The following is a 27,690-nucleotide window of genomic DNA, read 5'->3' on the forward strand; positions in this document are numbered from 1 at the left end:
TAAGTTCACTTCCATTTTATGATGAGCAAACGTATCTTGAGAACATTTGGGATGGGTACATGCCTCCAAGAGTCAAACCTGGAAGAAATCTGTACCAACCAAGGCACTGACCTCTGTCTTAGAAAGGGGCTTCACACAGCTCACAAAGGCAGTGACTTCTTCCCACGGGAGATCTGGGGAGCTGCAAGGTCAAGGGGACTGCTAGGTGGGCCTCATTTCCAGGACGATAAAACAGGGACCCGGAGCTGGCGAGTGGCTCCCACGAAGTCACCCTGCCAGGTGGGGCCACCCAGGGGTTGAGAGCCAGGGGTCCTGTCTCCAAGCATCTCTGGGGTCATGCTCTGTTGAGCTGCGCATGACCTCTGGGGGTCAAATCATTTTTTACCCAACGGTTTCTGAGGCTTAGCAGAAAGTGGAGGAATGTTCTTCCAGGTTGGCTGAAAGGGAAGCAAGGAGGGAACGAATATGAACCACTGCTTGGGTTCATAAGAACCCAAGAACATGGGGTCAAAACTGTGTGTCACCCACTTCCTCCTCACCCACCGGAAACACCAGAAAGATGCCAGTTTCCACCAAGACTAAATTCTTAACTCACTGCTAAGTCTCTCTAGGTTCCATCTTCCTCTTCCCTTCCTACCTGATTCTGTGTGGATCGTTCTTACAACCTTGGTTGTACTAGAATCTTTTTGCCAGTTTCCAGTTTGTTTTCAGTGAGGGTTGCTCCACGTGGAGATGTATTTTTGATGCATTCGTGGGGGAAGGTGGGCTCTGTGTTCTCCTCCTCCGTCATCTTGTCTCCCCTCCCATCTGACTTAGTTCCTAACGCATCCCTCCCCATCACTCCCATTTTACAGATGAGGAGACTGAGGCTTGGAGAGTGGAAGTCATTTGCCTAAGGTCACCTTGTGGTGGAGTAGGAATTTAAACCCAGTTCTGGCCGGCTGGTTCTTAAGAGCCATCCCAAATCATCTCTCACTGTCCCGTTCTTTCCCACTGGCCCCAGCACGTCCCTGTGTAAGGTTCACAGACTCAGGTGGGTCAGACCCACTCCAAGGACTGTTCCTGTCATCAGCAGGTAATAGACGTGTTGGCATCAATCCCCATGAACTCTGGATTTTCCTGCAGGACTCACACCTGAGTATTCCGAATCTCAAACCTGATGTTTGCCTTTCAAGGGCATTGCGGTGGGTGGGGGAATTGTCTGCTTTCAAGGGCTTTTGTTTACCATGCATAGACTTGAGCTTTCACAGCGCTGGGTGGGTGTTCAGGTTTTACTGGCCAAGACCCCTGGACCTTTGCATCCACCTGCATCTCACCTTGAAGAGCATCTGAGAGCAGAGCCTGTGCCTTCCTTACCTGGTCACCTCTGATGCCAGCCTTCCCCACCATCATTCTGTTCCCACCCCAGTGGCCTCCCTGGGGTTCTTCAAAGCAAGATCTTTCCTGCCTCGGGACTTTTGCCCTTCCCGCTCCCTCTGCCTGGGCGCCCGTGTCAGATCTTGGCTCAGATATGACCTGCTCACAGCGGCCTTCCTTCCTGGCCCCGATCTGAAGCAGCTCCCTCCTTGCCTGGCTACCCCGCATCACATCACCTGTCTGTCCAGCTTCCTTCACGACACTATTGCAGGCTGGGCCTTTCTTGCTGACTTACTGGTTGCCCGGTTTAGTCTCCTACTAGGATGTAAGCCCCCGAGAGCAGGAGCCCTGATTTATCCACGGCGTCCCCCCAGCACCACGCCTGCACACTGGAGATTTCCACGAATGACTGTTGAACCTCTGGGCACCCGGTTCATGCCTGAGAGTTGGCCCTGGGTAGCACCGCGTGGCAGAGGGAGGGAGACAGAGGGACCAACTTCATGGGACAGAGGAGGGCTTGTCTGTCTGTTCACGGAGGCATGAAGGCAAAGGAATGTGTAAGTTACAACCTAGTCTGGTCCTTGGATTTAGGGCCATGGGCTATAGAAACTTCCACTTCTGAGCACGCCCAAAGCTCTCATATGTTCACTTTGAAATTATAAGGGAATTTTCAAATTCTACCCAAAGGTAAAGCCCTACTCTTGCCCTCCCACTGTTCAACTTCGTGATGAAAGCTACCTTGGACACCTGGCTGCCCAAAGCCACCTGCTGTCACTGACCCATCCCGCCTCCCACTTACCTGCTGCCGTCGCTTTATTGAAAGTGCTTCTGCTGTCCTTTCCCGTGTTCTGCCACATTTTTGGAGGCACCCTCTGTGAAAAGAAGTGGGCTCTGTCAGGGAAGGTGTGTCAATTCCTGCTCAGATGCTCACGGCTCACCAGCCAAACTAAGTCCAAACACCTCAGCCTGGCCCGGCGCCCTGGCCCTGCCCCCTCTCCTCCCCCAAAGAGGTCCCCCAGTCCCCACCTGCAGCTGTTCCCCCCAGCCTGTGTGGTCTGCCCTCAACTCCTGCCGTTCCCCCCCAGCCCCATGCTCACGACGCACTCCGGCTGCTGTGATGGCCGAGTTGATTCTACCTCAGGATTTCCACATCTGCTGTCCCTCTGCCCACTATTTCTTATTCTTGATACTGGGCTTCAATATCCCCTCGTCGGGAAGCCTTCCTTGACATCCTAGTCTAAGGTGTCCTTTTCACAGCGTCCTGAATGTGACCTCAATGGCCCTGATCACTGTTGGCACTAAATAACCACTTGGACCTTATTCATGTTTTATTAATACTTTCTTGCTTGCTATCAGCTGCATGATGGCAGGGACTGGGTCTGCCATGTTCATAAACATAGCAACCTCCAGCAAGGCACGAAGAGTAATTTTTGATAAATATGTACTGTCAATTCTTTAAAAAGATATGGTGGATGAATGGAAGAATGGATGGATGGATGGATGGATGGATGGATGATGGATGGGTGCATGGATGGATGGGTGGATGGGTGGATGGATGGATGGATGGATGGATGGATGGATGGATGGGTGGATGGGTGGATGGGTGGATGGATGAATGGATGGATGGATGGATGGATGGATGGATGGATGGATGGATGGATAGATGGATGGATGGGTGGGTGGATGGGTGGGTGGATGGATGGATGGATGGATGGATGGATGGATGGATGGATGGGTGCATGGATGGATCGATGGATAACTGGATTGGTGATTGGCTGGAGGGATGGTGTCAGCCATATTTTCTAATTCCCTCAATGAAAGCAGGAGGAACTTTTGCACGTCTAGTCCCAGGTTCTGATGTTCAGCATGAAGCTGTGTTTGCTGTAAGCCCCTCTTGCCCACCATCAGACAACAGGGCTTCTACCTTATTTCCCAATCTAATTCCCATTTTGTCCCCTATGAGCCATCCCTGAGCTGCTGCCTCAGTCCCAGCCTGCAGCCTGGAATGGCTCCTGCCCACGTGGAGGACCGCACAGGCTAGAGGAGAGATTTTTCACAACAGAAGCATCTTGGCATCCTAGCACCTTACCCCCAACATGCCATCTGACAGCATAAAAGCAACCAGGGAGAATACAGTCATTTTCCTTCATAGCAGCTTCAAACTGTAGTTCTCAGAACCGTCCACTGGGTTTCTTTTCTTCACCCCAGAAATGCCCACTGCCCTTTTTAGTACCCTCCGCAAAGTAAGAATGGTTCTTCTCTTACCTGGATATTCTTTGTAAAATTTGTGTCGTAAGAATCGCCCATCTGGAAAAGAAGTGAGAGGATTAAACTCCTTTCGGGGAGTTTATAAGGCCAAAACTATTTTCATAACAATGCTAAGAAATTATTTGTGTTTTTCACTCTCATTCTCTCACAAGTGTACGGTGGAATTTTCCAGAAGCTACAGTGACGTGTGACACTGCAGCCGGTTAAATGCAGAAGTAGAACGACCCAGTTCCCACTGTTGACTGTCATCAACCAACTCCTTCCTCAGCCCCCACCCTGTCAGAGCAGTAAAACATTTTATGGTGGGAGTTGGGGAAATTTAACGTGGGAGAGTGGAGAAATCTGGCCAGATCATGCAGACGTTTCACTTGGCAATGCGTCTACCGGTAAACTCACCCCTCCCCCTCTGTGCCTCAGTCTCATATGACTGCTATAAGGTTAATAAATCACATTTGTGCACTTGAAACTAGTATTATATGCCAATCATATCTCAATAAAAATCATATTTATGTACTCAGCGGGCATTTCGTTTCCTTCTCTTCTGTGGCTATCCTAAAAATCATCAGGGTGTCCAGGACCAGTACTGACATTTACTGTACAAGGCGACAGAACCAACGGCTGATCCACACCCTCGGGCAGAGAGCTTATCAGCAACCTCAACGACTATTTACAACGATTTTTCCATTTACAGCTATTTTCCGAAGCAAATGGCAAAATTCTTCCAGGCCGGAGGCTCTCCGAAACATTCCTGCTCCTCCCTTCTCCCTGGGGGTGAATTCTGGCCCCTGACGCCATGGGCAGGAGACAGTGGTCTGTGCGGAGCTGGACCCCTTCCTCACACCAGGTGTGTTTACCAGAAGTGTCACTTTTACAAAACAAACCTATGGATTTGAGCCCCTGCTCTGGGCTGTGCGCCCATGTTATCCTTCCCAGGCAGCATCCAGTGAAGTCACTTTGTCAGAGGGAAGAGTTGGGGCAGGGGGGGCTCATCTCCCACATCTCAGTCTTGGATGGTCAGTATCGGAGCAGCATGGAACCCACTCAGAAGATGCACGGGGTGGGGATAAATTAGGAGGTTGGGACTGACATGTACACACGACTATGTAGAAAACAGATAATCAACCAGGACCTATTGTATAGCACAGGGAACTCTACTCAATATTTTGTAATAACCTATAAGGGAAAACAACCTGAAAAGGAACAGATATATATATATATGTATGTATATCTGAATCACTGTGTTGTACACCTGAAACTAACATGACATTGTAAATCAATTAAACTTCAATAAAGTAAAATAAAATAAAATTAAAAGATGCACCGAGGACCCCGACCCTGCTCGCCAAGAAGTCAGATCTACTGCCTGTGTTGATGTTCATTTTTCTCTCAAGAAAGACATGAACTCCTCAGACGTCAGAGTCCAGGCTGAACTCAGGCGGCCCTTGGCCCCCTGTAGCAGCCGGCTCTCAGCAGAGACCTGCCATCTTAGGCGTGGGCACGAGACCTGTAACTTATTCTCAGATAGTCCCAAAAAGTAACTATGTGGATTTATATAGAGAGAGAGTGCAGGGTTGGGAGAGAGGCAGAGAGAGCACGATAAAGGAAACAGTATTTAACAATTGATGAATTAGGGTGGAAGGTCCAAGGGACTCTCCTTGCCGCTTTTCTGTAAGTCAGAAATTACTTCAGGACTTCCCTGGTGGTGCAGTGGTTAAGAATCCGCCTGCCAACGCAGGGGACACGGGTTCGAGCTCTGATCTGGGAAGATCGCACATGCCGCGGAGCAACTAAGCCCGTGCGCCACAACTACTGAGCCTGCGCTCTAGAGCCCGCGAGCCACAATGACTGAGCCCATGTTCCACAACTACTGAAGCCCACGTGCCTAGAGCCCGTGCTCCACAACAAGAGAAGCCACCGCAATGAGAAGCCCGCGCGCCACAACGAAGACCCAACGCAGCTAAAAAATTTTAAAAAATTAAAAAAAGAAATTACCTCAAATATGCAGTTTTTTAAAAACTTAAAATCCAAGGCTTTTTGTTTGGTTGCCCTGGGGCAAGAGCGCTCCTCTCCTCCCCCAGCCCGTTGCTCCAAGGGAAGTTGTTGGAATTTAAGATGTGTCCGAACTCCTGTACAATTACCAGTAATTATTGCTAAGTGACAGCCCTCTGGGGACAAGGCTAGGGGAAATTTCAATTACATTGCTATCTAGAAGGCTCCGATCATTCCTGTGGGCGGGGGAGGACACACACCCGTGGGCTTTGGAGCAGGCGGCCAGGCTCGGAATCCTCACTCTGCTCCCTGTTAGGTGTATGCATTGTCTGGGCACGTTTCTGATCTCCAGTCCTCCCTCTTCCGGAAGACAGGTGACGGCGGCGCACATTGGTTGGGGACCTACTATGTGTCAGGCGCTGCCCTAAGCGCTTTATGAGTGTTCTCTCATTCAAGCTTCATCACTACCCCAAGAAGCAATTACTAGCGTGACCCTCATTGCTCCATTTTACAGATGAAGAAACTGAGGCTAAGAACGCTTAGGTTAGCTGCCCAAGGTCACCCGGGAAGAATGCCGCAGCATTTGAACCCATTTCAGTGGCCTGCAGTCTTAATCACACTCGACGCTGCTCCTGGTCATATTTCTGCCTTTGCAGGCTCGCACTGACGCTTAGGGGAGCACCCACAGGGGCCTCAATCAACCCCGGGCGTCATCGGTACAGTCACCTGACTGTCTCTTTGTTTATCTCCATCCTTGAAGTGGGTCCTTTTTGAACTGGTTTGGTGCCTCGAGAACGGGTTTGAACCTGTCTGGCTTACCCTGGTCTTGGAGGTCATGTAGCTGAATGAGCACGATCAGGAGATGAGAAAGGCCACGTAATTCCAGGCCTTTCCAGTTATAAACATGACATTTTGGTTCAGAGGACTCCTGACTAACCCCCACCATCCCTAGCTCTTTTGGAAAAAGCTGCCCCTTCCAGCAGGTTCCTACAGGCTGGCCTGTTCTTGGGGTTGTATGTCCGAAGGACTGCGTATCCCGTCCACCTGCATACTCCGTCCACTGTGGTGTCTACAGACAGCAGCGGTGCCAACAGAAGGGATTCGGTTCTGTGCTTGAGAAACTACAGACATGGCCTGTTTACATGGATTAACTCAGTGGCTCCTCAAAGAGTCCGTGAAGTAGCTTAACTACTATTAGCCCTGTTTACAGATAAGGAAAGCGAGGCCTGAAAAGGTTGGGCAATTTGCCACACAGAGCAGCAAGGGGCCAAGTGGCCACTGGAACCCTGGCTGTCTGGCTGGAGAACCTACTCATAACCCTAAATAGCAAGTGGAATGTAGGACAAATCTCAGATTCCTGGTTGGTTCCAATCCTTTTATACGTAATTTTTTTCAAAGCTCAGAATTCCAGGAACCAGGATTCCTGAGACAGTTCCATGTCTCATAATTTTATTATTTGCAATGACGCTGATGCTAAATGTGTAACAGATTTAACACCTATGTCTTTCTTGAAACACCTCAGAGAAATAAATTCTCAAATGAGGAAAAAGAAATGCTTTGGCAGATAATGCATGTGATGGGTTCTTTGGGCCAGTAAGGTCGCTGTGATTATCTTCGATTTTGACCGAGGTGCTATCCTCAGCTATTAGGACTAAGAGATGCTAAAGTGGGGATGTGGGCCCTGGAGGGTATGGTCTCAAAGTTCCAATAAGCTCAACTTTGACATGGTTACCCCCTCCATCTCCCTGAAGTTCCCGATTCTTCGCTTGCCACACATTTCTGGCAAATTCCATGTCTAACCTCTCGACCTTACACCTTGCATGAGGCAAGAGTGGCTTTTAGGTACCCTCAGCAGTCCCTCCTCTGTCATCCTTGCCCCCCTGGGGAAAAGTATGCAAACTAAAGCCACACTATTCATGCCCTTCACTGAACTATTTATTGCCTTGTCTCCAAAGACAAATACTAATTAAGTCACACTGAACAGCCTTAGCAGAGAGAAGTTAAGGGTTCTCAGACAATTCAAATTCTGTGCAGTTTAAAATGGATAGATAGATAGATATAAATTATCCAACTTTTACTGAGCACCTCTTTGTCTCTGCTCTGGCATCACACGTATGATTTCAATTAATCCCCATAACCCAGCATGAAATGGCCCCATTTTACAGATAAGAAAACCGAGGCTCAGAGATTTGAAACAATTGACCCCAAGGTCAGCCAGGCAGGAGGTGGCCGAGCTGGGGTTTGCCCGCATCCTGCTCAGATGAGGAGGGAGAAGGTGGAGAGGAGCAGGGCAGAGAGGGGACAGGAGGAGGGTGTGGGCAGGCTCAGGGGCCGGGGGTTTCCTTTGGGACGGGTCTCCCGTGGGGGGTTCCGGGGAGAGTGGGGTAGGGCTCGGTGTCCACACTCACCTGCCGGCCGGCGCTGCTTGACACACTGCCCGCTGTTGGGGATGCCCTCAGCCAGGTCACCCGGGCTCAGGATGTGGCACTCATAGCCTGAGGGGCAGAGGAGTGGCTCGGCCCCGTCCTCTGTGGTGCTGCAGGCCTCTGCTGTGGGGGACACACACGCGGGGGGCTCAGGGGCAGCCCCCATGGGGGCAGAGGGGCCACCTCTCATCTGCACCCCAGATTCCACGCTATGCCTGGGGTCTCTGCACACACACATGCACACAGGGGCAGCCCAAAGTCACATGATCCCAAACATGCCCTCGCATGCATGAATTGTGACATGCACATGGGGTTGGCCAAAAAGTTCGTTCGGTTAGTGAATGCGTTGTTCAAGAGAAGTTCTTTGTGAAAATGAAAAATGTCAATTTTTACTTAAAACCGAATGAACTTTTTGGCCAACCCAGTACATGTATGTTCATCACCACATAATGAAACACATATGCTCGTGCTTATAATCACACGTACATACATGTTTACCCACCAAAATCCTATACACACACATATCACATACACACATTTTCACCGTCCCACAAGTCCTAACACACGTATACACACACACAGCCATATCCACACCCATGTTCACATGCACACAAATCCTGCACACACACACGCCCCTACAGTCACACACATCTGCACAAACACGGATGCACAAGTTCTCAGACACATGGCCACAAGCACAGCCAGCCGGCTTCACGCACAGCTGCACACCCTGACAGACACGGTCACACACTCGGATGTATGCAGGGTCACAAGCACAGCTGCACACCCTCACAGACACGGTCACACACTCGGATGTATGCAGGGTCACAAGCACAGCTGCACACCCTCACAGACACGGTCACGCACTCGGATGTATGCAGGGTCACAAGCACAGCTGCACACCCCGACAGACACGGTCACGCACTCGGATGTATGGAGGGTCACAAGCACAGCTGCACACCCTGACAGACACGGTCACGCACTCGGATGTATGCAGGGTCACAAGCACAGCTGCACACACGTAAAGGAGCTCCCTCACAGCCACATCCCCGCAGTGCTCCAGGCCCCTGGGCCTGCCTGCCATTCCTTTCAGAAACTGTTCTCCACCCACCCAGGAAGGAGGCCTCATCAGCAGGGAACAGTGAACCCCTTATGGTGATCTGAGGGATCTGAAAACCCCAAGCCCCCTCCCTCTGAATTCTCCACCCAGGGAGGAGACCCCATTGCCAGGGACAGTCAAACCCCACACTGTTCTGGGGATTCTGAGAGCCTGGCCAAGACCCAGCCATCCCCTTCCATGTCGGGGTGGGGAGGGTCCAAGCGGGCCAGGTATTTGAGGACAGGCAGCCTGCCGGAGCAGAGGCTGACCCCGGTTATCAGTTTTCTGGGGGCACCTGAGAAGGAGGGGGACCCTGGCTCTGCTGTCGGGTTGGGCATCACCCTGCAGGTACCTTGCAATGCCTCCTCAGGGCCGTCCAGGAGCCAGCCGTTGCCCCCAAGCCATCGAGGTTTCGGCTGCACTAGCCAATCTAAAACTGACAAGGTAATAGATGGTTAAATCGAGGCCCTCAGGCAGCTGAGAAATGCCCCAGCCTCTGGGGATGGGAAGCCTACATCTCATGATGAAACACAGAGCTGCCCCGCAGGAGAAACAACTCAGTTCCCCAGTAAAAGTTCATCCCTTCCTTTTAGTAACAGAACTCTTGAGTTTCAGCTAGGCACTGGCTGGCCAAGCTGGAGACTACATTTCCCAGCCTCCCGTGCAGCAAGGTGTGCCATGTGACTGAGTTCTGGCCAATTGGATATGAGCAGAAGTAACGATGCCCCATCCCAGCTTTCCCTTGTATGGTTACCTGTCGGGTCCCCTCCCTCTCTCTTTCCCGCTTCCTGCAGACTGGGAGCCACTTGGACCATGTAGAGCAACGAGACAGAGGGAACCTGGGTCCCTGGGTGACTGGAGCAGAGCCACCTGCCTGTCATGGACCACCTGTCGACTCCGGCCTTTTAACCAAGGGAGAAGTAAATATCTAATAGGTTGGGCCCCTGAGTTCATGGGTCTTTTTGTTACAGCATCATGGCCTGTTCTCTAACCAATACATTTTTAACAGGAAGAGTGACCATGTAGTAGACTGGAAGGTCTTCAAAGCCCCAAATAGGGATTGAAAACCCAAATGCCTCTGGAGACAGATAGGTAACATAAAGGAGAAAGGCAGGCTGGGTAGGATCACGGCCAACTGGAGAGTGTTCCTGCCTCAGTGGGTCAGCGGCTGGTCAGCTCTGGCCAGCTGTTCCCAGTGTTCCCAGAGCCTCTGGGTGGTTTTTTGTGTGTGTGTGTTTTTTAACTTTAGGTCTATATTTTAAAAAATATAAACTCTTTTGGTTTTAAATGTTGGCAAATAATTTTTTAAAATTTTAAGTACTTTGGAGATTAAATAAAACTGGTCTGGGATCACATTCGTTTATGACCTCTGCTTTAGTCTGACTCCAAACTAAAAAGATTGATGTGCTGTCTAGTGCGTTTGAAAGTACCTAGATAGGGATTGGTAAAAATACCGGTTAGCTTTTTCTTTAAGAGAGCACAATATGGTTATAAGATGGTTGCTCTCAGTGTGGAAATGGAAACAATAGAACCAGCAGTTTACAACTTCCAAACGAGAGGGGTGAGACATGGCTCCAGAGCCTCTATTTCCAATCTTCTGGTTCTTCCCTCCTTCTCCCCACCGCCTCGGACTTAATGTTAGAAAATGTATTTTCAATGCTATTTTTTACTAAATAGGAAATGTATTAATTTTTCCTGAACAGGGAAATGTACACATTTTGCTATACTTTTTGGAATACTGAAATTTGGTCAAGGTCTCCCATCAATACGCAGACCCTAAAGGCCTGGAGGCCCAGGGTCTCGCCTCTCTGCTCCCCAACTAGAACTTCCTGGGATCACCTGCTAAGTAAACTCCCCTCACTCAAGACCTTATCTCGGGGTCTGCTTTGGAGGGAACCCACAGGCTGACTGCAAGGAAGTGTGTAAGCTGCTTAGAACAGGGCCTGGTGCATTTCAAGTCATGTTACATCAGCGGTTCTCAATCTGGAGCGATTTTGCCCCCCGAGGAAACATCTAGTAAAGTCTAGAGATATTTTTGGTTGTCCCAGTGTGGGGTGGGGGCACCACTGCCATCTAGTGGGTGGAGGCCAGGGATGCTGCGCAACATCCTACACTGCCCAGGTCAGCGCCCCACTGCCCACCCCAACTAGAATTATCCAACCCCAAACGTCAAGAGTGCCAAGGGTGAGGAACCTTGTTCTAGATATTATTATCATAATTCTTATTATGACTGACTAATATTTTGTCGGCTCTTCCTGTTGGCCAGTGAAAGCTAGGCTTTCATTGATTCATCCATTCCTCATTGAGTACCTTTTATGTGTCCAGAGACTATTTTAGGTAGTGGGGATACAGCAGTGAATGAAACAAACCAAACTTCCTGCCTCACGGGGCCGACCTTCAAGTCAGGGGAATGGTCAGGAAACAAATGAAACACAATATTCTAGACTGGGCTATAAAGAAAGCTTAAGCCAGAAGGCAGTAAGCAATAGCCAGAGGAAAGATTACCATTTAGAGAGGGAAACTTCCCTGAGAAAGTGACCACCTCTGCCTGAGATCTGAAGGAGGTGAGGAAGTGAGCTGTGTGGGTGTCCGGGGGAAGGATGTTCTGGACAGTGAGGGATCCCACAAATGAGCCTGGGGCCCCATATCCCTACACTCAGAGCCTAAGGCAGTGGACACTTCTCCACAGTCAGAAGACTAAATTGAAATGCCAGCTCTGCCTGCTGTGTGACTTTGGGCAACGTACTCAGCTTCTCTGAGCTCCCGTGTCTTCAGCTGTAAAACAGGGCTGATAGTGGTCTCTCCACCCCATGGGACTGTGTGAGCATTAAATGAGATGGTGTAAGGAAAGGCTATTTGGAATGTCATGGACAGTTGTACAGTTTGTGCACTGCTCAGAAGCACCTGTTCTAGGCAGCAAGTAAGGCTGGAGTCGCTATGCCCTGTCTCAGTCCAAAGGAAGGGGCACCTTTTTGACTTGTCCAACCAGATGGGCATACTTTTATGTGCTTCCTCCACCAGGAAGGGGTGCCATTTTGTCTTTCTCATAAAAGGCCCTGTAGGAGCCAGCGTGGCCATGAGGCAGTACTCAGAGGCAGCACAGACTGTAATTATGAGCATCATTAAGGGTGCCGAGTCCCTTGTCGTTGCTGTGACCTCACCCCAAAGAGAACTGGGTGTGTTCGTTCTGACCTTGGCCTTGAGGAGGGGGTAGGCCTCAGTAATGAGGGCCCAGGGAGACCACAGCCTCCGGCTGGAAGTGCAGTCCTAACAGGCTGCTGTCCTCCAGAGGCTCAGCCCCAAGCAGGACTGGGAACGGAGGAAACTTTTAGGGCAGCTTTTCTCCACTCAGCTGCCCATAATCAGCCCCACCCTGTACTCCCCCCAGGCTCCCTTCCCTCCCCTCCCAAACCTCTCCAGAAGGGATCTGAAACTCCTTCCCTCCACAGATGAACCCCTGAGGACTGCGTCTCCCAAAGAGATTCCCCGTTCAGATTCAACAGACATCCTACTGATTCTCTCCTCCTCGCCGGAGGCGGACGGGGCACTCGGCGTGAGCTGCACATTCTCCTTTCAGCCCTGCTTCACAAGTGCGGGTTTAAGTTGGTGACCAGCTAGCCAGTGGATCTGAACCCAGGAGCCTGCATGCCCACCTGGATCGCTAAGGTGTCAGGTCTCCATCTCAAATACCCCCAGGGCCAGGCGTCATGAGTGAAGTGGGCCTTGTGGGGTCCCTGGAAACCTGGGGGCCGCCCCCGCTGCCATCTAGGGGCACCTGAGGCTCCAGCAGATGGTGGCCCAGGGAATGTGGTCCAGTATTTTGAAGAAAAGCTGGAGGACTTCCGTGGTGGCGCAGTGGTTAAGAATCCGCCTGCCAATGCAGGGCACACGGGTTCGAGCCCTGGTCCGGGAAGATCCCACATGCGGCGGAGCAACTAAGCACGCGCCCTAGAGCCCGTGCTCCACAACAAGAGAAGCCGCCGCAGTGAGAAGCCCGCGCACAGCAAGGAAGAGTAGCCCCCGCTCGCCACAACTAGAGAAAGCCCGCGCGCAGCAACGAAGACCCAACGCAGCCAAAAATAACTAAAAATTAAAAAAAAATTTTTAAAAAGGAAAAGCTGGAAATCTGGATTTTTTATGAGAAATCTCCCGCATCTTCACAGGAGGGGTATTTTCCTTGGAACGGGCGGCCCCTGGACTGTAGTTCTCTGCCGGCAGTGGCGAGCCCCGCATACAGCAGGCGCTCAGTGCATGCAGCTGGACGCTTGCTCCGGGAGCGCTATGCTCCCATCTCACAGGGCGGCCCGCCCAGGGGGTCCAGGTGTAAGCCCAGCTGTTCCTCCAGTCGGGCAGCGCCGGGCAGGACAGCTCCCCGCGCCCCCCACCCCGTCTCCCCCGGCCTGGAGCACCTACCTGGCGGGGGCGGCACGGCCTCCAGGCAGGCGTAGGCGCAGCCGTTGTAGCAGCAGCGCCGGTGCCGCGGGCACTCAGAGTCAGCCTGGCAGCGCGCCGCCTGGCAGGCGCCGGGGGGCAGCGAGCGCGGGGGCGGCGGGCAACGGTCGGCGCGGGGCTGTCGGGGGCCGCCCGCCTCCTCGGCCTGCGGGAAGAGGGGGCGTCAGCGGGACGGGGCGGGTGCTGTGCGCCGCGGGCGAGTCGCTGGGCCTCTCTGAGCCGCCGCGTCCTCGCGTGATCACAGCAGAACCAGCCTCAGCGGGTTGCTCTGAGGATGAAAGAACGCTGTTTCTCTTTGTAATAGCCCCAAACTGAAATGACTGTAAGCCCGTCAGCAGCAAAAAGGATAAATCAATCTGGATAAGAGTTGTATGTTAAGCGTCTATCCTGATGTTTATATGTATGTATGTACATATATGTATGTATTTACATATAAAATAGGGTATATATATGTATATGTATGTATACAAACACACATAGATACACACACATATTTATATACTTCTTATAATTCATGTGTTTATATAGAGCTTTGAGAATTTACAAATCACACACAAAATGAATAAATTCACGTAGCAAACGGCTTGGATAAACATCACAGGCATAACGCTGAGGAAAAAAAAGAAGTCAGCTCACAAGAGAACATGCGGTGTGAATCCATCTATAGTTTTCTTTCAAAAACAGGCAAAGCTGATGTCTGGTATGAGACCAGGAGCGTGGTCACCTGGTGGGTGGTGACCTGAAGGGGGTCTGGGGTCCCTGGGGGCTGGCCCCGTTCTGCTTCTTGATCTGGGTGCTGGTTCCATGGTGTTTTCGTTTTTTGGGGATTCATGGAGCTGAACTCAGGATTTTCACACTTTTTGGTACTATGTTTCCAGAAAGAGTTAAAAATATGATATCCTATTTAACATATAGGAAGTATGGACGCATTACCAATAAAAGAAGCATTTTAGAGGTGGGGTTGGGAGAGTTGAAGTCACACCAGATCCCATCTGTGCCAGGAACACTGTTCTCCTTCTGGATATGGAGGTGGGGTGTATGGAGGGCAGGTCTTACACATCCCTACACAGGTGTGCGCACACACGCACGTACGCACACTCACGCACAGAGTTAGATACAGAGTAGGTTCTTTGGGGGAAAAACCACCCTGGCTTGCCCCGCCTCCGGCTTATGCCTGAACTGCTCTGCCTATCTAAAATGCTTTACCTACTGGTCCCCCGATCTCCCCCATCATATATGTATTTCAAACTCCTGCACCTTGTACCGTCCAAGTAAATAATGCACGTCTGCAGACTGGAGTAGCACGCAGCCACTAAAACCTGCTGATGAGAGATCCCCAAGAGATGGTGGTTCATGAAGAAAATTAAGATACAGAACAGTTTATGTGCTCGTCACCTATGTTTCCAAATATTCATATGCACACACATGTAATATGCATATGTTTAACAGGCCTAGAACATCCTTGGAAGGATATACAAGAATACACAGCAGCCGTTGGTCAAAGATTGCCTCTGGAGAGAAGAGTTAGGTTCTGAAGCCAAGGGAGAGTTCTCCTTATTGTACACTTTTTCCCCCTTATTGCATGCTCTTTTGCACAGGTTCCAATATATATATATTGCCATGAACACATTGATTTTTTTTCAATTTAAAGAAGACAATTAAAAAACTTAAAAGGTAGAAGTACTTAAGAAGAATGATTAATGACAGGGAAAACCTTATATGTTAGTAAATAAATAAATAAAAGGCAAGCTACACAATGGTATGTGCCCTCAAAGGTCAAGGATGCATGAACGCCCTTCCGCCACAGCTATTGCGGTGGCTGCAAACTCCACGCGCTGCTCCCAGTGCCCAGTAGGGGGCGTCGGGTCACCGAGAACAGGTCCCGACCAGACGCATCTGCCAACGCGCGCAATCACAAGGACCAGTGGTTCTCAAACTACCTCCCAGGGACCCTCCCGAAGGGGCTAAGACTGGGCGGTGGGGGGGGGGGGGGAGGAAACCGTGACCAAGTGGAGCGGGGGAGGGGTGCAGTCTGGGGAGGGTGGGACTCCTGGCCCTCCCTGCTTCAGCCAGAGAATTCTTTTCTTTTTTTTTTTAATAGAAGCAGAGTTGATTTCCGATATTGTGTTAACTTCAGGTGTGCAGCAAAGTGATTCAGTTATACATATATATTTTTTCAGAATATTTTCCATTAGAGGTTATTCCAAGATATTGAATATAATTCCCTGTGCTTTACAGTAGACCCTTGTTGCTTATCTATTTTGTGTATAGTAGTTTGTACCCAGAGAATTCATCTTTTCTCCCTTATATAAATCATTTAATTTGTGAAAAGCAAAAATGAATACAAAGCCAACATTTGGCGGAAGCCAAGCCAAAATAAAGGGGCAACCTTGTAACTCCTGGATCTTCTAACTCCTGGTTCAGCCTTTTTGCCATCCTCTGCTCGGCTGGGTGCCCCAAATTCCTGTATCCTCAGGAATAATTTCCAAGATGCAGGCAGGGCACATAATCCCGCACCATTAACTCAGTTCATTTTCTTAAGAATTAGCAAAATCGGACCCCCGTTGGGGCCCCGCCATTTGAATCCTAATCTGAGGTGACAGCTGCCCTGGCCTCCTTCGGAGCGTGAGGGAGGATGCCTGGGCGTGGCTGGGAAGGGACGGCTGGTTTTCCCGCCCAGCCTGTTTTCACATCAAGCCTCATTTCTGAAATTTAACAGAACCTGGAGATCAGACAGGAAACGCTTTCCACCCACCTCCAGCGCCTCCCAGGTGGGTGACTTCCTAAGGGCAGCCCCCAACAGGGGCGCTCTCTAGGGAAAATTCAAATGTCCGTTCTCAGAATTTGGAGAAAACAAAAGAGATAAGCGCCTTAGAAGTCAAATCGCCCCAGTGATTTATGGTGCTGCGGAACAACAGATGGTCCTGGGTGATAAAGAACCGATTTCACGGAGGGGCCCAGATTAAAGGATTAAATGTTTTGAAAAATATTTCATGTCATGCAAGGTGATGCTCACAGAGGGTCCTAAACAAAGGATGTTTCCTGGTGTTCTGAGAAAGAATGGACTTTTATAAACGAAATAAATAGATCACCTTCCCAGCCCACGGGGGTTAAAGGTTAAAGGCCAAAGTCCTCGGGCTAAAGGTCAGACCCCAGCTGGCCCCGTGCCCCTGCCCCTCCACTTCTCTGGCCTCCCTCCTGTCGTCCCACCGCTCTCCCCTTGCTCATTCCTGGCCAGCGCCCTGGCCTCTCTGAGGTCCCACCTCTGGGTCTTTGCACGGGCTGTGTCTGCCTCCTGAGATGCCCGGCTGGTTCCAGCCCTCACTTGGTCCAGGTCTCTGCTCACATGCGCCGTAGCTGGCGCTCCCCGTTCCCCTCTGCCTGCCTTACAAAGCTCCAAACCTCTGATCACCCTTGGGAGGACCGTGTATTGATTGACTGTTCGGTTTATTGTTTTTCTCCCCCCTACAACGTGTCCTCCTGGGGACTCGGTCTTCTTCCCACCTGTGTCCCCAGCACCTACGACTGTGCCTGGTGTAGAGCAGGTGTTCAGTTCGTTTTTGTTGTGGTTGATTGAAAGCTGTGATGATGAGGATGATGGAGGCGTGACGGTGACGGGCAGCACTTACTGGCGGTTCACCACGTGCCAGGCATCCTTCATCCTTCTAGGCATTTAATAACCTGCACACTGTCCCTGTGAAGGTGGCTCCGCAGGCCAGGTGGCCTGCACTGATGTGGAGCTGTCCCTTCGTGTTTGTTTAATGGTGTACCTTTCCCCCAGCATCTGCACACGCCTTTGGTCACGTGAATCCAAGAGGGGCAGGTCCTATTTTATCCACACTCTAAAGATGAGGCCCCCGAGGCTCAGAGAATTAAAGGTTTGCCCAAGGCCACTGGCGGAGAAGGGTCATATTACACTCCTGCCTCCTGAAGCCAGAATAATGCATGCAGAGTATAAGTCTGGGGTCAGTGTTTGAAGGTTTGCTAGGACCCCAAACTCCTCCTTGCCTTGGAGCCTTCTGCACACTGTTCCTTGCACTCAGAACTCTTCCCTGTCCTTGCCCAGCTAATGCCTCCTCTTCCTTTGGGGCAAGAACTTAGGAGTTACATCCCACCTTCAAGTGTACCAAGGTGGATGGCGCGAGGCCGTGACTTTCTCAGCAGTCAGGGATTTGAGCTCAGGTGTGGGAATTAGATGAGTCTGGCTTGGACCCCTGTAGCTGTGTCATCATACCGGAAAATGACCTCTCTGAGCCTCCGTTTTCCTCACCTGAAAAATGGGCCCAGAAGTAAGCGCCCGCTGTAGGGATTTGTGGAGGGAGCAGATGAGATCACATCTGTGGGTGCTCTGCTCAGCGATGCTGATCGGTTGGTTTTATCATTACTTTTATTTTTGGTCTTTCCTGCTTCCTCCCTCCTTCCCGCCCTCGATTCACTCACACACTGATGATGCTTTAGATGTGATGCTGAGGCAGATGCAAAAGAAACCTATGAGCCGGTCCCTGCCCCCAAGGAGTTCAGGATCTAACTGGGGTCTAAAGACGCGCAAGCAAGAAACCCTCCCACAGCAGTGCCATCATTTCTAGGGAGGGAGGGGGGGGCGGTGGGGGTGATGGGGGCAAACAACTGGCAGAGTTCTTAAGAGGAAGCAGCCACCCCAGCACTGCTCCCTGAGGGTCCCCGCGGTAGCATCCATCGCTCCCCTGTAGTTACACCTGCTGACCCCATTGTACAGGTGTGGAAACTGAGGCGCATACTCACTATATGGGGAAGAGCCAGGCTCAGAACCTGGGCGGGCTGATTCATAATCACTGCAAGGCAGGCAGCACTTATTAAGCTCCCACTGTGTGCCGATGCTGTGCTAGGTCCTCACATACTGAATTTCACGGAATTCTCAGCATAACCCTCACTGCTATTATTAACCCACTTTACTGATGAGGAAACTGAGACACAGAAATATTAAAGGCACTTGCCCCAGGTCACACAGCTGGCCAGCGGCAGAGGCAGGATTCAAACCTGGGTCTGACTCTGGCAATTTCCTGTCCCGGGAGCCTGGATCTGGGGAGCTGCTTCCCAGTCTCACCTGTGAGATTCTTTCCGTTTTGTCAGCTCGGGGTCCCCCTCTCTCACACGCCCCTGCCTCCTGCCCGCCTCTGGACCAGCCCCAGCTCTGGATGTAGTCATGTAACTGCCTCCCCCAGGGATACATTCTAGAAAGAACTCGTCCTGGCCCCCGCTCTCTGCAGCCCCAGTCAGCCCCAGCCAGCCCCAGCCCTCCGTTGCCACTCAGCTGAAAATAAAACAACAGCATGTCAAATCCCAGCTCACCCTAGACTGACAACATCCTTCACGAACATCCCAGACAACCCATTATCTCCATCTTTCATTTTCATCCCTGCAAAAGGATGGTACAGCAAGTCTGCTTCAAAGTAGCTGCTGAACATACATTTACGGTACAGCTCGGACAAGAATGTCCCAGCGCTGCATGCCTTACTTGGATAAAGATGGTTTCCCTTAGGGTTTCGACCTGGTGGCTATTTTTTTTTTTTCATACCCTGGGGGGATATTTTTGGAAGCCTCTATAGATTTGCAAAGCCATTCTTCTTCTGATATCTTCAGGAAGCAGGTAGGGAAATGCCAATTCTGGGCTGCTTCAGTGGGAAGCCCAATTCCACTAGTCCAAATCCAGAGTCCACTGAAGCAAGTGCCTGGATGCCCAACCAAAGGAGGCTGGATAAATAAACAACTGCACATCCATACCTTGGAACATCACAGAAGTCTTTGAAAAGAGGACACGGATCTATCATATTAACATATTCACCATATATCGTTCAATGAAAAATGCATGGTACAAAACAATATGAATAATAAGCCAGACACAAATTCCACGTACTGTATGATTGTGTTTATATGAAACGTCCAGAATAGGGAAATTTATGGAGACAGGAAGCAGATTGGTGGTTGCCAGGGGGCGAGGGTGGGAAGGGGAGTGGGGAGAAGCTGCTTAACGGGTCTGGGTTTTCCTTTTGGGGTGATGGGAATATTTTGGAACTAGATAGAGGTGGTGGTTGCACAACACTGTCGATGCACTAAATGCCACTGAACTGTCCACTGTAACGTGGTTAATTGTACAGTATGTGAATTTCATCTCAGTAAAAAAATTTTAAACAATATGAGCAAAATACCATTAAGAAAACAATGTGCGCCGAGCATAACTGCTTCACGAAAAAGTCTAGGCACTCACACGTACCAAAATGTCAACAGAGCTTGTGTCTTGGAGAATTTAGAATATTTTTACTTGTTTGTGACTTTCTGTATTGTCTGAATGTCTTGCAGAGTAAACATCATTGTTTTTATAATCAGGAAAAAATTTGAAACCATTTCCATTTAAGGAGAAAGAATTCAGTCTCCAAAGCTGCCCCAGTTTACCCGCATCCCTCCCTCAGCACTCCACCCCCTTCATTCCCCTGCAAGAGCTTTACCCTTCTTTGGAATGTTCCAGAGAGTTAACGGCCTGACCAATAAATATGCACCCCAGGACTGGTTTGCTTGGTGCAGGAAGAAAGCCAATTTTCTTCTAAGCTTTATTTACTCTTCCTCTGGAATTCGGATGTCAAAGATCTAAAAATATGTCTCTCCCTGGAACAGAGGGCTTAGAGTTCAGTGTGCATTGAATGCCATCTCCTGACGCCCTGAGACCTCCAGGACGCGCTGGGCTCCGGGAGCAGAGTTTGGTGCGTGGCTAATGGGACTTCCTCAGAGAGGTACTCAAAAACCCAGGATCTCGCACCAGGACAAGCCATCTCAGTGCATGTCGAGGGCAAGAGTGCAAACTTGGCCAGCTCCTCCAGCTGGTGTCCACTGAGCCCTGCTATGCACCTGAGAGTCTTCTGGAACTTTCCATCCCTTCTCTTCTGCTCTAGAAGGTTTTAATGTAATTTAGTCATTCATTTCACGGTAAATTCATAGTTCCCAGGCCCACGACGTGCCAGGCACTGGCTGCATGCGAGGAGAGCGGACCTAAACCAGAAGACACTGGCCCTGCCTTCACGCATGGCTCAGCTCCAGGACATGTGACAAACATCAACCCAACACCACACAGAAAGCAAACGAGTTGCTTTCCTTTTGTTTATCTGTGAAAGTAGGTAATGAAAAATGAAACAAAGCCAGAATAATAATAAAAAAAAATCATGCAGATCATAATAAGGGAGCTAAATGTTAGGAAGAAGAAGTCGAGAAGTTAAGAAAACTTTTCAGAGAGACCTAAATAGGGGATCAGGGAACGGGCCTCTGAGCAGGGGACCATGAAGCTAAGGCAAGCCTGACCAGGAGCCCCTCACAGAATCCCTAAGATGTACCTTAGGTTCCCACTGCTTTTTAAAAAACTTATCGTGGTAAAATACATTGGGTTGGCCAAAAAGTTTGTTTGGTTTTAAGCAAAAATAAAAGACACATTTTTCATTTTCACCAAGAATTTTATTGAACAATATATTCACTAACCAAACGAACTTTTTGGCCAACTCAATATAACATAAAATTTGCCATCTTCACCATTTTTAAGTGTACAATTCTATGGCACTGATTAAATTCACAATATCGTGCAACAACTGCCTCTTATCTATTTCTAAAATATTTACATCACCCCAAACAAATTCTTTTTTTCTTCTAACTGAAGTATAGTTGATTTACAATGTTGTGTCGTTTCTGGAAAACTTCTGTTCTCGTTAAGCAGTCCCTCCACATCCCCACCCCCTCAGCCCCTGGCAACGTCTAATCTACTTTCTGTCCCTATGAATGTGCCTTCTCTGGACATCTCATACAGAGAGATCACAGGCTATGTGGCCTTTTCTGACTGGCATCTTTCACTGAGCACGTTTCCAGGGCTCATCCATGCTGGAGCGTGTCTCAGTGCTTCATTCCTTTTTACGGCTGAATAATATTCCATTGTGTGGATGGACCCCGTTTTGTTGATTCATTCTGAGCTTATGGACATATGGGCTGTTTCCACTTTGGTTACCCGCGACTAGTGCCACTATGACAGGTAAGTTTCCCTCTGCTTTCCTGCCTCCTCGCGTGCAGGGTCCCAGATTACAACCACACGGTTCTTGGATACTTTTCCCCTTGCTCGCTTCCACCTGGAATCAATTTCAGGACTGAAACCTCAGGTACGGAAGCCAGATTCAGAGAGGAGGAAGTCACCCCCAAAGTCACACTATTCATTTATTTTTCCTTCCTTCCATCTACCCGCCCATCCATCCAGCTCCTCCCCCTCGTTCTTAAAATGTTTCTGAGCGTCTGTGACGGGTCAGGCTCTGCGTTAGGCCCTCGGGGATGGCCGAGCCTACAGTGGGGCACTTCACCGCAGGACGTCACGTCGCCTCTCTCCAGCCCCCAGGGAGGACCTGCACGGTCTTGACCATGAACGCTCCAGGGCCCACTGAGCAGCCCCTCCCCTCCAGAAGGATGCACCCTAGTGGTGCTGATGATGGGGTCCTGCAGGGGTGCAATCAATCTCACATCTTTCATGGAGCAAGGAGAGCCTCCAGGGCTCTGAGGGCACAGTGATATAGCTTCACTAGTCCACGGCCAGCATGGTGTGGGGTGAGTCACTCTCTGCTCTGGCCGGAATGCCCTCATCTGGGAAGAGTCGACCATTGGGGTTGCTGGTTGCAAGCAACAGAACTGACTACGTTGGTTCCCAGAGGCTGACCGTATGAGTGTGCTAGGGCTGCTGTAACAAACACCACAGACTGGGGGCCTGAAAACAATGGAGCTGTGTTCTCTCACGGCTCTGGAGGCCAGACGTTCAAAATCAAGGTGTCGGCAGGGCTGGTTCCTTCTGAGGCTGTGAGGGAGCATCTGTTCCATGTTTCTCTCCTGGTAATCCTTGGAGTTCCTTGGCTTGAGACGCGTCGCTCTGACCTCTGCCTCTATCTCCACATGACCTTCTCCCTGTGTGTCTCTGTCTCTCTTGTCTTCTTCTGAGCCCACCAGCCACATTGGATTAAGGGCCTACCTAATTTCAAGATGTCCTCATCTTAATTAATTACACTACAATGACCCTATTTCCAAATAAGGTCACATTCACAGGCACCAGGGCTTAGGACTTGAACAGATCTTTTTGGGGGTAGGGGAGACAAAATTAAACCCTGAGACTAGGATTTTAGTGCAGGTGGTATATTTGCGAGAGGGTCCCAGGCAGCTCTAGCAGGGGAGGGGGCACGTGAGGCAGGGAAGGGGGGACCATCTGGGGACCGTTAATGCCCAGGTGACTGCCCTGGGCACCTGGAGCTCAAACCCAAGGGCAAACTCTGAGAAACTGTCCAGATCACTCTTCAGAGGCGTCCCGGCCTAGGCTGAGGAAGCCAGGCCGTGGTCCTTCAGCTCTGTTTGCTCCCACGGTATGGACCCGAGCACCTTGGCCCGTCCTGTGTGTCGGCCGAGCGTGTTCCAAGGACAGAGCTTCCAGGATAAAGGTGAGGATTCAGGATTCAGGGAATGATGAGAGTGGAGGGGAGGTACCCACAGCTCCAGGCCACCTGCCTCTCCCACTCTTGCTAACTTAGCAAAAAATAAAAGATGCGCCAGAAAGCTCTCGAGCTCACAGAAGTAACAAGGGGAAGGAGGACCAGCCTGGGGAGACTGGGGAACACACCTCGCACAGGGCCTCTGTGCTCGTCACCAGAAGCTGCTGCTCTGGGCAGGCCAATTGCAAAGGGGTGCCCCGTCCGGCAGCATGCATTACATCCTCACTCTGGGCTGCTGCAGCCCCACACTGCCCCTCCGCTGGGCAGGCACCTTTGGGCAGGGTGCAAACTGCCTAGCCATTTCCAGCTGCCCTGAATGGGAGCTTAGGGTACAAAATAGACACATAGCCACAGTGACACATGGGGACCGTGGGGCTACCCAGTCCCCAAGCCGACATGGTGGCTATAATAAGTCCCACCTGGTAGGTTTGTTCAGAGGATCCTAAGATAGCCTGGCCTGACACATAGGACCACTCAGCAAAGAACTGTTCTTATAACTTCCATCAAATGGCAGGAAAGCAAATCCCAAAACACCAGCTCCACAGAACGGACCCTGAGCTCCCCAGAAAGCCTCTTGGGCTACTGACAAACGTCCCTCTTCCTAGCCTATTCCTTTCCATCTTATCTAGCCTCGTAAATATCTGTCTTTGTTTTGTTTTTATTAGTACACAGAGAGAGGTGTTCCCTGGCCGGGCACCAAGCTGAAGGCTCTCGTGGTCTTTCCACTGGATTGCAAAGTAGCACTGCCGTCTCCCACGCGGCAGACAAGGAAACGGAGGCTCACGGAGGACAAGCCTTCTTCTCCTTACAAGCCTCCCTAAAGGGCCTCCCGTGTCTTCCTCTCAGGCACTGTCTCTTGGGCAGGAAAATGCACACAGCATCCAGGAAATTCCCCGGACCCCCTCAGCCCCCTCTGCCCACTCTGTCAAGGGGTGGGGCTTTGAGAAGGGGAGGAGCCGAGATGCAAGCAGCCTCGTGCGGGTCCGGGTTTAACACCCAGTTCTCCATGTGCAGCCTTTGCCAGTTTCCATGGTGTAAATACTCTCACTGGGGCTGATTTCAAGCTACCAATGTGAGGCCACTGAATGAGGAGTTGGGAAGAGAAGTGTAATAGCTCCTCGATAGATGGTGTTTCTACCATGCAGATGCCACAGACATGAATGACCTCGAGAGCAGGGAGAATGGTAAGAATGCAACCAAAATAATTAGGAAGTGATACGTTTCTGATAAGGAGGATTTCCTTCCTTCCTTTTTCATGTAAATTATATAAGTTGATATGACTTCATTTTTAATAAGGGCTCTGTTTAACTCTCTGGAGTGGGTATGAGCTGGCTTCAGCATAATCCTGGACACCTGGCCTCTCCTCGCCCTGACCTGCCCCATGGGGTCCAGGGCCAAGGCTGAAGAGCTGACCCAGCTTGGGGTGGGCAATGGGGGCCACCTAAGAAGTCTTGCCCCTGAACATGCGGAGCTGCTTCCTATTACTCCTAGATTCCCTGTTGGACATTTGCATGGATGTTAGAATCAGAACTGAAAGGGCCCTGGAGGTCATCTGGTCCTTTGTCTTCATTTCCCAGGTAATGACCTGAGGCCCAGAGAGGGGCAGCAAGCAGCCTGAGGCTGCACAGCTCATTAGAGATGTCACTGAAAAACTCCTAGGCCTGGCGCCCTGCCCAACCTCCTTATCCTCTGAGCCACCAGTCGACAGCCTGTCTTTCCCCAGGGGCTCTCTGTGAGGCACAATCTTGGCACAAACCTCTCCCGTGTCTGGGCACCGGAGAGGGAAGCTGATGTCTGTTGATAGCAGGGAAGAGCTCCAGTCCAATCAGTACAAACTCAAAGCGCTTGCATTCTGACAAACGGTGGCTAGAAGTAATTTGGTTCCTGAAGCCCACCCAGGCCTGTGTTTTTAGAGAGTCCCCCTGACCCCCAGTGCATATCGTCCCAAACCTCCTAGCCTCCTCGTTCCTCCTAGTGAGATGTCACGGGATCAGCGCTTGGGACGCTCCAGGACAAGGTGGAGATACGGCCAGATGATGTATTGGAAATCTCTCTGTGGTCCTAGAACCAAAGCGCTGGATGCTTTGAGGCCTAAATCGTCCTTTTGGGACAGCGAAGAGCACAGGGGAGTCCAACCTGACAAGGGTCTCTCTTCTCCCTCCAAATCCCTACCACCATTTCACTTGCTACTATGCTTTTCTACACCCGTGTGGCCTCCTGCCTGACCTATAGAGTGTGAGCCCTGGAGGCTGAGATTAGCCTCAGTACAGTTTCATTTCACATGGTGCCTGGGGTCATTAAACATTCCCTTCTCCTTCTTCTCCACCTGGAAAACTCCTATTCATCCTTCAAAGCCCTGGGTTGAATGTCCCCGATCCTGGAAAACCCTCCCTGACTCTCTTGGGGCAGAGCTGCACACACTCTTCTGTGCTTCCATTGCACTTGCCCATAATTTACTCACAAGAATGTATGGGGCGCCTACTTCATGGCAGGCACCAGGAACACTGCACTGAGGGAGACAGAATCAGGCCCTACTGTGAGGAACCTACATTCCACCTGGGGAGGCAAACACCAACCAATTTCCTAATATTTGAGTAAAAGTCACCAAGACGCAAGGACCACTCGCTATGCACTGTGTTTGACAGATATGGAGTCATTTACACTCCTCACCTATATGCTGAGAGTGCTGGTATTGTCTTCCTGAACCTTCTATGCCTCTGAGCTCCCTTTTGGGGTGGGGGACCTAAAGTGACACCCTTCCCACCTCCACTCTCTCTCCTAGTCCCCTTCCTGCTTTATTTCCTTCTCAACACTTGTCACCAAATATAGTACCGGCACGCCTTGGAGATACTGTGGGTTTGGTTCCAGACCACTGCAAGAAAGCGAGTCACATGAATATTTTGGTTTCCCAGTGCATCTAAAAGTTAGGTTCACATTATACGGTAGCATATTAAGTGTGTAATAGCATTATGTCTAAAAAACTCGATGTACACACTTAATTAAAAAACAGCCTGTTGCCGAGCAACGCTAACCATCCTCTGAGCCTTCAGTGAGTCGTGATCTTTTTGCAATAGTCACATCAAAGATCACTGACCACAGATCAACATAACAAAGAGAGTAAAAATGAAAAAGTTGGAAGTAGTGGGAGAGTTACCAAAATGTGACACAGAGACACGAAATGAGCAAACACCGTTGGACAAAAGGCGCCGAGAGACTTGCTCAAGGCAGGGTTGCCACAAACCTGCAATTTGTAAAAACGCAGTATCTGCGAAGCACAATAAAATCAGGTGTGCTTGTATACATTTTCCTTTCACGTCTCATTCATTCTCTGCAAGCCCAGCCCTGTGGGGTAACACGAGTCCCCCAAGGCTTGGGGACATATAAGTCTGTATCCCCACAGCCTAGGGCAACAGTGACCTAGGTAAACAGTGGTGATCAAACATACATATTTGATGAAAGGAGCGCATCAATCTGTCTTTTTCAGATGAGGTCACCGGTGCTCACAGATGTCAAACAACTTTCCTGAAGCCACACAGCCTGCGAGTGGCAGACCTTGGATGCAGACTTAGGGCTGCAGGGCGCATGCTCCTCGCCTCTCACCACGGCAAGCCGAGCCTTTGTACTGCTGTCACATGTCACCTGACTGCCTCCCCCACTCGACCACCCTGCAGGGTGGGAGCTGGTGTCTCCACGTTGTCCCTACAGGAACGCACAGAGCGCCCGGCCTGGAGCAGTTTCCACTAAATGTTTACTGAATGAGTCAGGAACGGCACGGAAGCATAATTGCATCCTATCGACTATCGACATTTGGTTATTGATTGTTGAGACAAACACTCAGTTTTAAGTCCTCAGACTCTAAAATCAGGTGCTCTTTGTCAGGAGAAAGTAAACGTGGGTGGGCAAAAGCACGTCACAGTCCCCCTGTGCATTTTTAGGGGCCCCTGGCTTCTTTACTCCCAGGCTCGGAGTCTTTTGAGGGCTGTGAGTTCCATCTGCTTCCCACCCGACTTTGGTACAACTCGGATAAAGAAAGCAGGACTCCTGCCCTGTCCTGCCCGCATCTGGGCGGGGCGCTTGTACACCGTACGGTGCGGGGATCACCCATCTCCTCCCAGCCCCCCCCAGCCCGGGCACTTACACGGGACCTCTCCGCCAGCCTCGCGTGCAACGCCCGTTTCCAGATATTCTTGGCAGAACTGGCTTCGAGAAGCAGCAACAGGAAGCACAGAGCCCAGCTGACCCTCCTCCGGCCGCTGCCCATCCTGCAGCTGGTCAAAGGCATTTCCTCCCAGATGGTCAGAGGAGAGGCGCCCTCTGGCCGGGGCGGGGCGGGGGGGCTCCTGGAAGTGTGGAGCAGAAGTGTGCACGGTCTGCCGGACGGTCTCAGCTCCACTCGGCCGGGTCCCGGGGATCATGTGTCCGCGCCCAGCCCAGGCCCCCCACCCCCTCACCGACCCGCACTCCCGATGGCGGCCGCCCACCGGGTTATTTTTAGCTTGCCCTATTGCATCTGGCCCGGAGACTCCAAGCCAGACGTCTGCAGCCCAGGCAGCTCAGAAGGCAGCGGCAGCAG

General features: G+C 50.7%; 1 protein-coding gene across 2 annotated transcripts; it reads right to left on the reverse strand.

Moving 5' to 3' along the window:
• WFDC1 (WAP four-disulfide core domain 1) lies at positions 1 to 27,510 on the reverse strand. Of its 2 annotated transcripts, none has more exons than XM_061173139.1 (7): positions 27,256 to 27,510; positions 13,552 to 13,735; positions 9,491 to 9,574; positions 8,022 to 8,159; positions 3,622 to 3,663; positions 2,156 to 2,228; positions 1 to 437 (listed from the first exon to the last, which is right to left on the reverse strand). In XM_061173139.1, exons 1-6 carry the CDS (start codon positions 27,397 to 27,399, stop codon positions 2,170 to 2,172), a joined length of 651 nt encoding a protein of 216 aa, XP_061029122.1. In that variant the 5' UTR covers positions 27,400 to 27,510; the 3' UTR covers positions 1 to 437; positions 2,156 to 2,169. The 2 variants fall into 2 exon arrangements, with proteins under 2 accessions (XP_061029122.1, XP_061029121.1); XM_061173138.1 differs by having other exon boundaries at positions 8,022 to 8,162.
• Positions 27,511 to 27,690: the final 180 nt, after the last annotated feature.

Source organism: Eubalaena glacialis, chromosome 18, assembly GCF_028564815.1.
Source record: "Eubalaena glacialis isolate mEubGla1 chromosome 18, mEubGla1.1.hap2.+ XY, whole genome shotgun sequence".
In the NCBI taxonomy this organism is placed as follows: Eukaryota; Metazoa; Chordata; class Mammalia; order Artiodactyla; family Balaenidae; genus Eubalaena; species Eubalaena glacialis.

Bases quoted from the DNA above. Each gene is read 5' to 3' on its own strand.
- WFDC1 (XM_061173138.1), bottom strand. From the start codon at position 27,399: ATGCCTTTGACCAGCTGCAGGATGGGCAGCGGCCGGAGGAGGGTCAGC. The intron at 13,736-27,255 runs GTAAGTGCCCGG...CTCTTCCCGCAG, and splicing joins GGCTGGCGGAGAGGTCCCGT to GCCGAGGAGGCGGGCGGCCC. The intron at 9,575-13,551 runs GTAGGTGCTCCA...TTACCTTGTCAG, and splicing joins GGCCGTGCCGCCCCCGCCAG to TTTTAGATTGGCTAGTGCAG.